Source organism: Amphibalanus amphitrite, unplaced genomic scaffold, assembly GCF_019059575.1.
Source record: "Amphibalanus amphitrite isolate SeventyFive unplaced genomic scaffold, NRLGWU_Aamphi_draft 000976F_arrow, whole genome shotgun sequence".
NCBI lineage: Eukaryota > Metazoa > Arthropoda > Thecostraca > Balanomorpha > Balanidae > Amphibalanus > Amphibalanus amphitrite.
The window spans coordinates 143,685-159,906 of record NW_024882470.1 but is presented as its reverse complement, the minus strand read 5'-3'; the positions used below and the strand labels follow the sequence as shown (position 1 = coordinate 159,906).

Sequence of the window (16,222 nt, the reverse complement as noted above, 5' to 3'; positions counted from 1 at the left end):
CTGATATATGGGAACAGAAGACCGGTGCAACATTCATTATCGGCGGTTATAATAGTACGCCTGTTTTTGACGGTCCTCGCATCAAGTGCGTCAGCAGAACGTTCGTTCTCGGACCGTCTGTCGCATATCTCCTACTCCCACTCATTCTCCTACTCATTTTCATTCACCAAAAGGCTGCCCTCGAGCTTGATCTCGAGGAGGTTGAGAAGCAGTTTATCAAAAGTCGGCCAGAGAAGAGATCACCCTCTTTTGGGAACCCTTAGACTGAGACTGAGCTCAGAGAGGTATGACAAAATGTGATAGGTATGTATATCCCGGGTTATCTGGAATTGTATGTGGGTCGCCCTAATGGAGCTTATTCTTGTACCTTTATCAATCGTATGTGAGAGAATCGCACATACATATATACGTACTACGGGGAAAAGGAGAAATAGGTACTGACTACTGACTATAGTTTTGAAGAACACACCATTTTACATCTCAACGAACAACATAACGTTTTCACAGGTTTGTGTCTCGCAATCTAGCTTTATAGTTTTATTTCGGCCGGGCCCGGGGGTAATCCTAACCACCGTAGCCCCGGGGGTAGCCCTTCCCCTCCCCCCTGTTTAACTCCGTTAACCCGCGCCCTGGTGGGGTCTGTTTATAACGCGACCTGGTGGGGGGGCTATTTTTTGCCCCCCCTCGTATCTCCGAAACTACTGGACGGATCCGCAAAATTCAAACGGCGTTCGAAAGGCCTGTCAAATTTGTCGAAGGAAACCAAATTTCATTGACCTCAGGGTCACCGATGACGTCACAGGTCAGGTCAAAGATGAAATGTTTCACCGTTCACGGGTCTTCTAGGGAATGCGCTATAACACCGAGGAAAACGCATTTTGTCGAGAATCAGCGGTAGGGCGTCAGTTGCCTAGTAGATATGTTGCTATTATAGGTCACTGGCAATGCCAGGTCAGGTCACAGGTCAGGTCACCAAGGGTCACAGGTCAGGTCACATGAGCCCAACTTTACTAAGGTTGTGTGATACATGTTTTATGGCCAATTTTTCATTTCCAACTCAATGGTGTTGGTTATAAGACTATCAGGTACGGCTTAGGTCACTTTCTGGTGAAGTTCAGGTCAAGGTCAGACCAAAAAAGGTCAAATTTTAAAGTTGATAGTTTTGCATAAAATGGGTATCGATTCGATGCAGCTCGTCACGGGGAGTCTAATGATGGTCTTTGTTTTGCGCTACGGGGTCTAGAATTGCTAAAAATTGAGTTTGAAAATTTGACGTCATCAATTTTGAGCAGTTTTTTCGCTATAACTTCGCCAAAAAAAAAGAGGTATCAATCTCAAATTTGGTATGTGGATTGAAGGCGGTAAGGACTATCACATATATTCCGGTTTTTGCGAAATTCAAAAAACTTTTTGGATTTTTCGATTATTATATTCAAAAAATCTATTTTTTGATTTTTGGGATCAAAATCCAAAAATTTCAAAAATCCGAGATAGCAGTTTTGTAGCCCTGTCCAATCTACAGCTTTTATGTCTGTATCATTTTTCTGTATTCGCAAAGCTATAGGCCTGACAGCTCTTCCCGCGAAACCCTTTTTTGGGTCGAAAACGGCAGAACATGACGTCACTCTGACGTCATTTCCGGCCAACCTATCATAGCCTTTGGAAAAATTTTTGGTCACAATGTGTAAAATTGATGTCCGGGAGGGTACTGAAAGTTTGGTGACGATCGGCGGAGCGGTTCTGGAGACATATCGAAAAGTCTGGAGGGGGGGCAAAAAATAGCCCCCCCCCCCCCCACCAGGTCGCTACGGTAACAAAAATGGTACCAAACAAAAAGTATCTATGAGAAGATTCGAAAGCACCTAAACTTTTTGACCTCAGGTCAGTTTTCAAGGTCAGAATTTAAGGTCAAAGGCAAAAACCGGCATTTTTGTAGTGGTCTCAAAGTACGTGTTCCAGAGGACGGCATGGTGCATAAAATCGGCTAAAAGGGATGTTGAACAAAAGAAGAGACTCCGTGGATTCAAGGCAAAAACCGGCATTTTTGTAGTGGTCTCAAAGTACGTATTCCAGAGGACGGCATGGTGCATAAAATCGGCTAAAAGGGATGTTGAACAAAAGAAGAGAATCCGTGGATTCCGATGATGTGCATAATATTCAAATTCAAGGTCACGATCATGCTCAAAATTGACCACAAACTTTGCACTTTTTCTTATATCTTGTATACTAAATTCCGAGATGTTTTGATATGTTGTCAAGCTTAACGGACCCCTATTTGTGCTTCAGCTTACGATACAAGGCTGCTACAAGGTCAAAGTCACAAGAGAGTATGCTTGCTAGAGGCTATTTCACTATTCAAGTCAGGCATAATAATTAAGACATGTTTTGCCATACTGAGGCTCTAAATGAATGCTTACAGCAAAATGGATGCCAGAGGCCCAGAATCGTGATCAGTGGCTACGAAATCATCACAAATGACCTTCCATGTGTAAAAAATCAACCAAATGTCATTCGAGGTTACATGAGGTCCACATAAAACTTGACCTTTTCCAAACAATATATATGTCATTCGACGCGTCTCGACAAGACTAATGCGAATGTACCACTGCCGTAGCTCCAGGACCATTTTTGTTGAAGTTATTTGCGAAAAAAAGAAACTAAAGCCCCAGCTCGGGGTCGTTGCCCTGACCTCTGACCTCAGGTCGCCAAAGTTATTTAAGTATTTTTTTTTTCTAGGTCAAATGCTACGCAACCGTGCTCGTAATTTGTCTTTATCTCTAAAACTCAATTTTTGGCAGCTGGTTGAAGTTCACGTCTGTGACGCTGAAGTTTGCCGTGCAGGAGTCTAGAAAAATCGGCCCTGAGACGTTATCAAGGAGGCTAGCTCCAATTTTTTTGCTTCAAAAGATGTCAAATTAATGGGGGATAAGATACAGCAAGTTTCGTCTTTCTATCCCTAAGCGTTCGTGAGGTATCGCAAATATTCACCAGGGGAGGCGAAAAACGCCCCCCTCCCCTTCCGGGCCTGCGAGGGTTAATGGTTAAACTCAATACGCCTATGCATGAAACCTGAAACCAAAATAATTTTGAATGACAACATCTAGGGACAAGGTGCTCATGGATTTTGCAGATCGGCGTTATCAGACTACAGTCGGGTCAGTCTCAAGCTTGCCCCCACTGGCGAAAATTCGCGGCGCCGCCACTGCCCGACCGGCAAGGTTCTGAAGCATTGAGATGCCCAGGAGCCTTCGAGTTTTGGTTGATTCGACTCTATTCATAATTTCTAATTTTCTAACTTACGATCCCGTCATCCATGCAAAAATGCGAAAATTGTTACGACTTGCAAGTCAGACCTCTCTCCTTGTCAAGGAGGCAGAGCCACCTGTCGTCAGATTTGGGAAATAATGAACAGCTGGCCGAATGTTTTGGTTCTCATAGCAATTTCATGCGTTCATTACGAACAGTTTGACGTCATCAGTCTCAATCAAAAAGTCGTCAAGACTGGCTTGAAAGTCAGTTTTAGTTCTAAGGTTAGTAGATCAAAAAGTGGCACAATTTCTTTACATAAAGTATGAGCTTCTAAAAAGCCTGATAAAGCACTTGAGCCTACAATCTTCTTTCAATATGAGTCTAGAGCCGCTGGATGAACGTCAAATGAACGCATTGGCCTTAGATCGTCATTTGTAGGGCGCGTTTACCTCTTTAGGGCATTTGCGGGCATTTGCTACCTTGTTTTGTGTAATGTTGTGTAATGTGTTCCACAGAGAAGAGAGGGTGATATTGAAGAGAGAGGGTGTTACAGTATACGCGCCCTAACCTGCCCTAACCCACGAAGAAGAGGACAAAGAAGAAGGGTGTTGTTACAGTCAAGATTCTTACCATTCTTACAGATGGTTACAGTAAGGAGGAGGGAAAGGATCTAGTCTAGGATGCAAGGCCCTATATACCTAGCTTGGAATTAGGATGTTTCCAGCTGTCGTTTGCTATGTCGTGTGAGGTCAAGGTCAAGGTGCTGAGTTAAGAGCGTAGTGGTGAATGCTGTTGGGTTTGGTAGGGCTTATTTTTAATTGGATGATCAATGATAACTTGAACTGTATCTGGTATCACACATTTCAATTTTAGAGAAGTTGAAGTATGTCATTCAAATTAAACGAACAAACGCTAGGTTACGATGGGCTCTCCGACCAATAGCATTCAACTGTCCTGCTTTGATTGTCCTCACCCATATCACGTTCTAAGGTTATGGTACGAGAAGATGAACAGGTGGAGACTAAGGTGAAATAATATGCTGTAATAGGTTTTGGAAATGCTGGCTTACATCTTATAGCATTGTAAGTAGGTACTTGTACCCAATATTGCACACATTTTCTAATGCTGAATTCGGTACTTCTTAATACCTTAGAAGTTAGAAATAAATCCTTTATTATACCACCATCCATCAGGTGTCCATTTTACACTGACTCATGACTCATGGTGCTTTCAGTTTATGCATGTTAAGTTAACGAGGTGGTCTAATTATTTCAGATGCTACATGGTCTGCAGTCTGCAGATTACTTTTTCTGCTGAGGATTATTTTCACCCTGTAGGAAATAATTTCCTAAGCTTCAAGCTGCCAGGCAATTAAAGGTTAGTTGGTGGATGAACAACTTATTTGCCTGTTTTGCCTTTGCTCAGACTTCAGACAATGTGGTCAAAGTATGCAGAATGCTGATCGTTCCCTGACTGTAGAGCCCTTAGCAACAAAACCAGTGACAACCAGATGAAAACTGAAACAGTAGGCAATTGAAACAATGGGCTACTGATCCAGTGGCAACTAAACTAGATGTCTGGTTAAGTTGCCACTGGTTTAGTTGTCTAACTAAGCTGAACCAGTGGACAACTGAACCAGAGGATGACTGTAGTATGAACTAGACCCAGTGGACTACTAAACTTGAACCAGTAACAGCAGAGCCATTGGACAAGTGAACCAGAGGACACCTGAACCAATGGACAATGAACCAGAGGATGACTGAACCAGATGACAACTGAAGAGAGGATAAATGAACCATTGAAAAACTTAACCAGTGCTGACTGAACCAGTGGGCAGTGGACAACTGAACCTGTAGACAAGTAAATCAATGGACTACTGAACCAGTGGACACCTGAACCAGTGGACACCTGAACCAGTGGACACATGGACCAGTGGACACCTGAACCAGTGGACACCTGAACCAGTGGACACCTGAACCAGTGGACATCTGAACTAGAAGACAACTGAACCAAATGAAACTGAACCAGTGGACACACAATTCACTAATGGACACCTGAAAAAGTGAATGGCTCGACCAGTGACAACTGAACCAGCTGCTATAAGTATAAGGAAGCTGATCTCATTGATAACTTGCACCCCCGCCCCCCCCCCCGCTCCCACTGAAGCCTGTTCAAGACTTAAAGTTTTTTTCAAGTGGTTTTTGAAGGTTGTCTGTCCCTTGTGGTTTTCCGATGATATCTTAAAAACGGCTGCGTTCTTTTGCCATACATGTTTTCTTTGCATGCTGTGAAAATTTGCTTTTCATACGTATTGTTGCTCTTATCAATCTCTAAAAGCTTCAACTCGATCGCTCAGTCGGTGTAGCTATGACGATCATTGGAGCTTTTCCTTAAGTAAGGTTAATTGACGTGACCTGGTGACCCGTGACCTGACCTTAAACGACCCAGGTCAAAAATTTTCACAACATGTGCAGAAAGGATGTATTATAAGGTTTCCAAGCGCCGCCGTTTTTTTTTTTACGAAAAACCTGACAGAGTAAAGACGCCTCCACCGACCTTTTACTCACCGAAGTGAAGCGCCTCCAACCGCCTCCACAGCACGGCGCGGTTAATGCTGAATCGGAAAAATGCTTTCGTGGTCCCAGCTTATGTGTACTCCTGAGGTCATCTTAGGTCATGAAAGGTCATCATTAGTTTTTACGCAGCAATTTTTTGATAGACATACTAGAGGAATGAAAACACATTGGATGCGTTCAGCTTAACTGTACGGATCAACTCATGTGCGTGCGACGCTACCTTTTTCGGTCAGTTCGTGACCTTGACCTTAGGTCAACTTTCCATTTGACGTTTTAAGGTCAAATGATACCTCATTTGGCGTGTCTCGACGAGAGGAACACGATGCCGGTGAGGATATTTTCGTACATGTTTTATGGCAAAAGTTAGGTAGTTATTTCAAAGATCAACGAAACGTCCATTATAGGACCGCTTGTTTTGCTCTCTGGCGGCTAAAGCGTTGACTTTTGGTCAAATCCGAGGACACTTCAGCGAAGAAGCTGTAAAAACCATCCAGTGTAGGTATTTTGTGGAATTCTAGCTTTATTACCTCATGAGCTACAGCCTGCAGGTCACTCAGCAGGAATATCACATTCAGGAAAATTCGTCTATTGGTAAAATTCTCTGGTGACCTAACCCTTAAACTTGACCGAAAAAATGTCATACTTTCTTCATTATTTTTATGCTCTTTCGAATGGAGCTTATGACGTGTCGCTACTTGGCTCAGGAGAAAAGGGTCGTAAAGTTGTGTTTTGTGCCGATCGGGTAAACGCTATGGCGCATTTTAGGTGAAATCTCCTGACATATAAGCGAAATAACTTAAAAAGAGATATTGAATTTTTTCGCGATGTTCTAGCTGTACTACTTCACGCGCCATGAACTGATTAATCCAAGAATGGCAATATCTAGAAGAAAAAAACTCGATGGGGAATCAACCAGTATTTTTTAGGGGAGGGACAACCGGCCACCGAGCCATTTAGGCCCTGGGGGGGGGGGGGCATTGCCCCATACCCCCCCCCCCCCCCGTGTATCGGCCAGCGGATACTTCGGGATTGTTTAAGAATTCGCGAGCTCAGCTACCCTGCGGTTGCCGGTGTGCAGGCTCTCGGCATTCCGTGGTGGTCTGGCGGCTGGAGAGTGTGTGTTCCCATGGGAGAGCACTGTGCTCCGGGGCCGCTCTGCCCTGTACCGGTCGGTGGCGGCGCGGCGGCGCCGATCGTTCCGTGTCTGCCGACGTCAGACGGTCACTGACGCCCCGACCCGGCGCCTCGACAGGCGGTGGTAGCTGGAGCTGCTCAGAGGAGGGTCTGCCCGGCCCGGCGCCACCATGAGGGGAGCCTGGCCGCGCGCGCCTGCCGCCCAGGCGGCGCCGGCAGATACGGCCGGACTGCCGCCGACCGCCGTCACAGGTGAGCCCAGTGGCTGTTCACTGTCCAGTGTCTAATGGCTGTCCAGTGTCCAATGGCTGTCCGCTGTCCAGTGTCCGATGTGAATGGTCGCGGCTCACAGAGGAGGATACGGAATTATAGATATTTGAGGCGGCTGTGGCTCCAGTTGGCTATTCCGGTCCCGATTCAGAGGAAAGTGACCCTAAACCGGGTTCGACTCGAAGGATAAAAATGTAATTATATTTCAGGTAAAATGTGTTATGACATATTGTTACATTGACAAACTTTTACCAATCGAGTCACACTTTTCATTGGCGCAAAGTGCCTGCATGAACTTCAAAGGCATGTTTTTGTTTCACCGTTCTGGCGCGCCGCGCTGCACTGCTGCAGTGCTGGCTCTATTTACTGACAGCTGCTAACGCTGCCCGGTCGTTGGGTTGGCGTGGCCTTGGACGGGCCTGTGACCCCGCTCAGCTGGGCGCCGCGCAGTAGCGTCCCCCGCTGCCCCCCCCCCCCTCCCCCCTCGAGGGGGCGTGGTGCGAAGTGCGCCACATCACGCCCCCACCGCGTGACGTCGCGCTCCATTGGCGCATCACCCGTGACGTCAGCAGCAGGGGGCCAGACGGTCTTACGCAAGGCGGGAGCGTTTTTGGCTCAGCTTTAGCGCGATTCAGGCTGCGAGTTTATGGCCGATTTCGTCGGGCTTGCCCAGTCGGACGTCAAGGGTTCAGCCATCCATTGATCCCACCCGATATGGACAGACTGCAACGTTGGCCAGCTGGAAAAGCGGCCAGCTTTTGTTCCATTCCCTTAGCAACAAAGGGTGACGCAGTTCGTGCGAACGGGGTCCGTGAGCTTTTAGCTATGGGAGAGGTGTGGGCAGTGGGGTATAACGAACATTTAGCGCTGTGATAAACTCCAAGCGTTCTATAACTAACCGTGACAATGCCTGTCACGTTCCACGGGACCCAAAGGGAATATCTTCCATATTAGACGATGTTCGAAATTACTTCTTATGTCATTGTTCCCTTCATTCCCAATCATTATCTACGCATACATCGTTTCATTTCATTTCATTTCAGATCCCCTGGGACAAGGTAAGCCTAATCGTCTCGGTCTTATAAGTCGCATAACCCCATCTTGTGGACCCTAATCCAACACTGGAGGAAAGCTTATGCTTAAAAAAAGCCACCGTAACCTCGGCGTTTCCAGCAAGTTTTATCAGTTTTCGTAAACGTTCTAATTTCATTGTTACATTCAATTTGTCCACCATTTGCTAAATTTATTTCTCCGTTCTGACAAGCAGAAATTCATCCTTGAAGATTATCGCAATCCGTGACACCGCAATACGGTCAATACCGAAGTCAAATTTCATCACCTTTCGGTTTCGTCACGCCACTGCGCAGGCTGACGTCCGTCGCTCGGTGTTGGGTGCCGTTGGTGGGCCGTCGGTGGGCCGTCGCTGGCTCCGTCGGCCCCGCTGGCACCCACCTGCGCCGGCCCGGTCACGGCCGGGGCTGCGTGCGCCGGCGGCGGCGTGCGGCGCGTGTGCGTGCCCCGACCTTGGGCCGTATTTTTATTCATGGTGCGCGGCCGAGCGGCGGCGCCCGGGCGTCAGTGGATCAGTCGGGCGCCGCGCCGCTGCCGCACCAGGACCGGGCTGCAGCGCGCCGCTCGCCGCCATGGCAGAGGCCTCACAGCCAGGTGAGCAGGGCCGGACGGCCGGGGCGCCGGTACCGGGTTCACTGAGGACTGGTCCTATGTGCGCAGCACCAGCATACTGCAGACACATGGCACGGCGGGTGGGCGCGTCACCAAGCCGGCTCGGTTCCGGGTACCGTAAAGTGGGGCTATTTGAGACAGTGGGGCTATTTGAGACAGTATTTAAAATCGCTATAAAATGAAGATCGTGTTATTTTTGTGCGATATTTTTGCTCAGGGAGGTGTGGAATCGAGCAGTAAATCGCCTGAGCAAAAATTTAAACATAAATTTTAAGTGGTTTTTATTTTATAGCAATTTTAAATACTGTCTTAAATAGCCCCACTGTCTCAAATAGCCCCACCTTACGGTAGCTCGTTAGTCGTCGGCTGGAGTTCTCCGATTTCCCTCCTATCTAACGGGTCTTGGATGACGTTAGGCGGGTTGGGATGGTCACGGTGTTTATTATATGCCTGTGCGCTGCGCCGCAGTGATGGCAGAGCACTGAGAGGTTCTCTCCATGAGTCGCCCGCACGCCATGGTAACAGCTGGCTATGTTTTTATCACCCGGAGGCCTCAGGGGAGTAGCGCGGCGCTCCAGGGCGGCTTACGCTAGTGTCGTGAGCACTAAACAGTAAACACGGGCGCTCGGCCGGATTTCTCTCCAGCACTGCCCACGGCTCCGCTTTCCCGAGCGGTAATGGACTTAGAAGTGTGTGACTGTGAAGGTCTGTCATGGCTAGTGGTAGCTGTTCGGTTTGCTCCAACTGACACTTTGTGAGTCACAATGTGTCAATTTGTGACTGTTGAGAACTTGCGCGTGTAAAACCAGGGTTTCGCGAGTTGTCAGATTTTCATGCGCTGCTTCTAGGCTCATGGACGCATCTGACCTAGATTAGAGCGCTGACCATTGGTAAACGGCAACGTATCTTTTTTCTGTAACATTCGATTTTATTCTGGAAGAAAAAATTAACTCCAAAAATTAATAAATACGCACCAGCGCGCTCGTGACTCGTCCGACTTTGAAGATTTGTCCTAGTCTGCGGCAAGTTTGAGGTTTTGTTTACAGTGCATAGCTCGAAAAATCTTAATAATACTTCCTTTGTTCTCGTTGCAGTCGTCTGCAAACCGGATGCTTCAGCTTTAATTACCTAAATACATAATGTAACTGTTTTTCAACACTGCTTACGAGCAGCTATGAATAACCAAGCCGGTTTTGATTTAAGCTCGCCGTGCACCAAGTCCTCATATTTTGTTGAATAGTTCTGGTTATGTTGGTGTCGTTGCCCCCCCCCCCCCCCGTTGTCCTTGAGGCTGCGGCAGCGGCGGCAGCAGCGCTGACACGCACCCTGTCAGCCGGTCGGGGCGGTTGCGCCGGCGCCGCCGCTGCTCCTTGTTGTGATACGGACTGCGGGCCTGCCGTCCGTTCCGTTATTGGCGACTGCTCGCTACAGCGGGCGAACGGGCCCGTCGGCAGGAGGATATGGGGCCTGTTCCAGCGCCTCCAGAAACCTCCAGAAAGCTCCAGAAAGCTCTAGAATTCTCCAGAGAGCGTTCCAGCGCCTCCAGAAAGCTCCAGAAAGCTCTCGCCAAAGCTCCAGAAACCTCCAGTAGCCTCCAGAGAGTTGAGAGGTCCAAATTTCTCTGGAGGCTCTGGTCTACAATTATGGCGCACATGTGACAATCACGAATGTAAACAAAGGACATTTGACTGATAATTTTACAACTTGAATGTAAAGAAAATTACATTGCTATAATTTTATTTATCTTTTTAACTAAAATTGAAAACAAATTTTGCGTTTCAAGAGAGAACAATCGTCATTCTTTTGGTATCTATGACACCAATCTCCAGAAATCTCCAGATTGCGTTCCAGCGCCTCCAGTAAAACCTCTGGTAGAGCCTCCAGTCAAGAATTTATTCTGGAGGCGCTGGAACAGGCCCATGGTTTCCGTGAAATGGCCTGGTTATTGGTGTGGGCTGTCGTGTGCGGAGAAGCTTATGTAGCGGATCAGGGGTGATCGTGTTGATTTTTATAGCGCATTAGTTACAGTTGGTATGGGGTAAAATTGCAGTGTCCTAAAATTTGTCGATTTGGGTGGGAAACAACATCCAAATGCTGACAATTTTCCACTCTCATTTCAAGTATTCGAGAGTGATTTTCCACTCCCAACCTAAAAAAACGAGGAGTATCTGCGTGCATGGTCGTAAACATCATATTGATACATGTACTAGAAGCTACATTCTACCACATGTGTGTGGTGATGCATGCTATCAATCCGTTTTCCCTTCATTCTTACCACTCCCACCTGTTTTTAACTTTACCTGACCTGCAATTTTCCACTCTCATCTCCCTGGTAACTGAATAATTTACCCCTCTGATACCCAAACCAAAATATAATTCTGGGATACTGTAAAATTGAGATCAATCTCCGTTTCCCGAGGCAGTCCTTGCCATGTTATGTTTTATCAAGCAGAAATGTAATGAGGTGCTAACGTCAGTTGTTCGGGAAGTTCATCCCAATCTTCCATAGTCGACAACGCTTCGCTGTTGTTTTCCCCCTGCTGTGGCGGACCGTTTTGCCCGGGTCACCCTGAAATAGAGCCGCCGGTCCTCGGCGCTGCGTTTCCTTTGTTTCGACACCGGGCGGCCGGCCGTCGCTGGCGTTCCGGCGTTGGCGAATGCTCGCCGATCAGCTGTTCGCCAGCTGAGCCGCAGTGGGGAGGGGCGGCGCCCCGGGTCGCGGCACCGTCTCCAGTATTGATCGCTGGGGAAGCGGGCGGGTGGGAGGGGTCGGTGGGAATAGGACCTTCACATATCTGGGTCAGGTCGGGAAGGGACGGTGGGGACGATAATGGTCGCCACTTGGCTGAGAGCCCGGGGCGCAAGTCGCAACCACACTCGCCTGTGTATGTGCACAGAAACGCGCCCGGAGGCGGCGAATATCTCTGTGGGCCCTAAGCTAAATATATAACGTTTCCATCAAGTGCCGATGGTAATATATCGGGTGATGTGTGCTCTGGGTTCTGACAATACCAGGCTTGTGGGAATGTTATCTTTTTTTGCGTAGCCATGTAGGACGAGCAGCCTTTTTACAGTCATTTTTTGTGATTTACGATAGTGGCTGAGTTTTAGGAGGCTTCTGATTCTTATTACCTTTGCTTTATCGTCTATACACCTAACTCGTGAATTGTATCAATGTCCATTGCATTGGCATAGCTCATGGGAATTTCACGGAAAGTTCAGGAAGTTGTTCAACGTAACAGTACCAGCCCAAAAGAGCTTGCTTTCAATGACCAGTGGCCACTGTATGTTGATTGTTGATTGCTTGGATTAATCTTTCAATTTGTCGTGAGTGGCTAAGGAAACAAGCATTTGATTCATGAAAAAACTCAGTAACTCCTCTGGCTTCTGTTTTCATTTGAAGTAGGTAAGCAAATGCTACAGATTATGTCTCGACTCTCGTCTTTGTCATCTTGAAAAAAAAAATATGAAAGCATCGTCCACTTTTCGTTGCGACTTACATACGGAGATCGACTTCCATGGCAACGTTTCGTAATCACGTCAGAACTTCAGGTAAACGTCTGCCAAGGCCGCTGAATCATTTCATCTCACCTGCTGGCTCTGAACACAACCTGTGCCGCTACAAGGACGCTCCATCCATGGCGCCAGCACTCTTTGTGTTTGTGAAAAACTGGTAACTTGGAGCCCTCAGAAGTCAAAGTAGTAATTATTTTGATCGATGAGGCGGTTAGATTTTAGTCAGCCTGAGGGAGTGCCGAGTGAGGGACCAAACAAGTTGCGTTTTCTACTGGGGGGCCGTCGGGCCGAAGGCAATTGTTACCACTTCAGCTCGGGTATTGCCTCCTCACACCCTCCCCTGTTATTTCCCCATTCCCCCTTCCCCGTCGGCTCCCGGCTCCCCCGTCCGGCCGTCGCGAGCTCCCCTCCTCTGGCCGAGCGCCGGTCGTTTGGCTCGCCGTGGGGTGGCTCCGCGCCGCCGGCCACTGCACGGCCGGTCGGCTGTATTCAGCCGGCGCGTCACCGTGAACCACAGTTTATTTATGTGGCCCCAGGCCTGTGTGTCGACACTGGCTGCTCCCTGCACTCTCCCCCGAGCTGCCGCTCTACCCAGGCCGCAAGCCGTTCGCCACTGTCCAATAATTGAACCGAGCGCGGAAGCAGATTGTCCAGTATATTCTTCAAACAGGTTAGCTTGCAACCAAGCTAGAAAAAGCGTGTAGACTACAAATGGTATATTATCGGTGTCATTTTGTGTGTCGGCCTGCAACTCAATATCACCCTGACTTTGATTGACCTCTCGGATTTGCAAGATCTGTTTTGCATTTTGCAGTAACCTATGCACTCAGGAACTAGTCCCCCTCCCCAGTTGTGGCTGCAGTGCGATACCCTCCGATCGAGCTGAGTCTGCACCAGCTTCCCGTCCCGTCCTGTCCCGTCCTGTTTCGTGGCTGGCCCAGGCTGGCCCGCTGCCGTGAGCTGCCCGCTGCGCTGGCTGGCTGCGACTGCAGCGCCGCCCTGGTGGCCACCCGACGAGGTCTTTGTCCGCTCGGACCGACCGTGGCTGTTGCCAAGCGGCCTCCCTGGCTGGGAGGGGAGGGGAGAGGTGTTATTATCGGCTGCCGCAGCTCAGCTGAGGGCTTTCTCATTTCTCGGGGAAGCGTCAGACGGTGTTTCAAGGTGAGCCCTGTTGCGACACTGGCTCTGTGTGCTCTGTTGGGCTGTGGTTTGGTGCTGCCTCGGCCGGCCGGGCCCGTCCAGCTGTCCTCTGGACCGGTTTGGGGGGAGGGGGGAGGGGAGGGCAGCGCTGAAGCTCCGCCGACCTCACGGCTCCGCCGGCCACCAGCACCGAAACTTCCTTGAAGTTGTTAGGCGTCAGGTCGGCACGAAGGCTCAGCTCAGTATTCAGTAAACTTTGGTGGCATGCGGTATGTTTTAAATGCATTGTTTTCTGGGATGTTTAGTCTGTCAAGTTAGGTTGCATTGTTGAAAGTTAGAAGTTAATATTGGTGCTCTCCATCGCCACTAACTGAACAGTCCCAATGTAACAAGTTCCAGCAGTAGCCATGAAGTTCAGCTTCCATGCGCTCGAAACTCATGGCCCGTCAAATCCGAGCGGCCAGCCGGGCTCCTTTCACCGGCACTGGAGCTCCTCGAGCACCGTAGTCGGTCACAGCTCGCCGCCCGCCCTATGACGTAACTGACCTGGCAGAGCTGAGAGCTGAGAGTGAAGAGAGAGTGGATCGGGTCAGTGTGCCAGCCGGCCGGGTCACCTCGGCCCGGGTCCACGGCGCCCGCTGCCAGGTCAAGTTTAGCCGGTCGGGAGGGGGAGGGAGAGGGGGGATTGTCGGGTCGGCCCTGCGACGGTCGGGGTCCATGGACACTGGACGGGGTTCGCTGTCCGACCCTCGTGGCCTCGCCTGGTCGGCCGACCCCTGTCCGGTCGGCGCGGCGTGGTTCCGGGATCCGGGGTCGTCATGGGGCGGCAGTACCCCTCCGCTCCCCCCCACCGGACGTGTGGCTGCTGAGGCCGTACCCCCTCGTTCAGGGACACCCCTAGATTGGTGACGTTACAGGGAAGAATTGAAAATGTTGGGCTACTTGTTGCAAATGAACACTAATGGACAATTGAAATTGTTTGGTTTTGTGAGTTGTGGCTTTCAACCAGCACCATTATGCCCAAAACAGCCTTTTCCACAATTTCGTCACCACATCGCCCTCAGCTGTGTAGTGTGTATCCGCCGGACGGAATTGCTGTGCCATCCAGGTGTGAGCGCGCTGTCGGCAGCTGGCCTGTTGGCGCCGGGGGAGCATGGCACAGCTGTCGGCGGCGGCGGCTGTTTGCACCCTGCCCGCGGCCGCCGCCGCTGCCGCTGCCCGAGGGCCCCACGGCGCGGGCGGCGGCGGCGGCGGCGGCGGCGGCAGCGGCGGCGCCAGTTGGAGTCAGCGACTGAGCGGCGCCGGGCGGCCCGGGACGCTCCGTACGGTACGGTGTGTCCTGCGCGGCGCCCGTGGTCCCACAGACGGTCGACCCCCGTGTCCGCCTGTATGCAGACTGGGGACGGCGCGGCAGTGGACGGCGCCGCTGAGACGACGCCGTCACTGCTGCTCACCATGGCACACGGTAAGCTCCGGCCTCGCACGGCGGTGAAATGCGCCGGCTGAAACTGTGACAGTGCGCGTTTCACCGCGCCGCAGGAGAGGATGACGGTGGAAAGTTGACCACCTGCAGCTGCGTGCGTTGGCGTTGAAATCGGACTCAAAGCTTGGCGATGGTGTTTCACTTCGATAGTGGGAGAGGGCTTTGGGCAGAATAACTGTGTTGGTGGCACTGAAACCTTATATTATTTATCCCTCAACGGAAGGTATTGATTGCCGCTCAGTGGATACTGCGACGGAGCTATGCTAGATTACAAGTGCTGAGGTGAGCTCGTTTGTTGCCCATAATATCATGCAATAACCTGGGCCGCAACAAAGCATCCTCTTGCACCACGAATTGATGCCTTGAGCTGTTATCAAGCCAGCAGGGATTTGTTTATGTAACGGTTTCTAGCCATGGACATTTCAGCGATGCATGTGAATTGTGCTCGATTGGTGTCGCATTTCTCGTTCATTTCATTTTCCAGATAGCGTTGCACGAGCATGTTAGGTCGGCGCCTGTAAAAATGAAGTCCGTCCGTCTCCAATCTGTTCCTGAACTGTGCCCGTCCATCGCCCGTCTGTCCGCTCGTTTCAAGCTCTGTGTCCACACTGTCACTCAGTCCGTCCGTTACTCCTTGTTTCCAGCTCCATGCTGTCCCTCGGTTCACGGTTGGACCGCCGCCGTTCCCAGCTCTCCGTGCTGTTGCTGGGCCCCTCGCCGTCCGCCGTCCGCCGTCCGCCCAGTCAGCTGATGCTGGCTTTGTCCACCGCCACCGACCAGCTGATGGCTCATGGTCGTCCCCAGCCGGCCGCTCGGCTGGGGACGGGCGCGCTCCGCTCCCCGCATGACAATCAGCTGGTCTGGACCGCCCGGGGCTGGCCCTCCCTGCCAGGTTCTGGTTCTTTGTGGACGAAGGGACGGTGGATGGGGAGGCTGAGCGGTTTTTACTGCGCCTCAGCTGGCCCGGCGTCTAAAAACGCGCTGTTTATGTCTGAGCTCGCGGGAGGGCATGCGAGGAAAGATGCTCGTCGCGTCGGTCTGGTGGGGACGTGAGTTACCGGGTGCTGGAATGACTCCCGTATGTATGCGTCGTGGACGCTCTAGTGCCTAGTGGTGTGGTAGCGGCACCCGTGGAAGGTCCTGCCACCGTTGTGTAAGTTTGCTATCTTTC

At 50.3% G+C, this 16,222-nt stretch overlaps 1 protein-coding gene across 2 annotated transcripts in view; it reads left to right on the top strand.

The window, feature by feature from the left end:
* The first annotated feature begins 3,746 nt into the window (after positions 1-3,746).
* Positions 3,747-16,222, top strand: part of LOC122368799 (protein FAM214A-like) — a 36,572-nt gene continuing 24,096 nt past the window's right edge. Inside the window, exons 1-3 of one of the 2 annotated variants that reach the window (XM_043343044.1) lie at positions 3,747-3,899; positions 4,525-4,626; positions 7,078-7,211. In XM_043343044.1, coding sequence (XP_043198979.1) covers positions 7,130-7,211 — 82 coding nt within the window. In that variant the 5' untranslated portion in view covers positions 3,747-3,899; positions 4,525-4,626; positions 7,078-7,129. Of the gene's footprint in view, positions 3,900-4,524; positions 4,627-7,077; positions 7,212-14,850; positions 15,034-16,222 lie in introns of those variants that run through there. The other variant, XM_043343045.1, reaches the window with a different exon arrangement.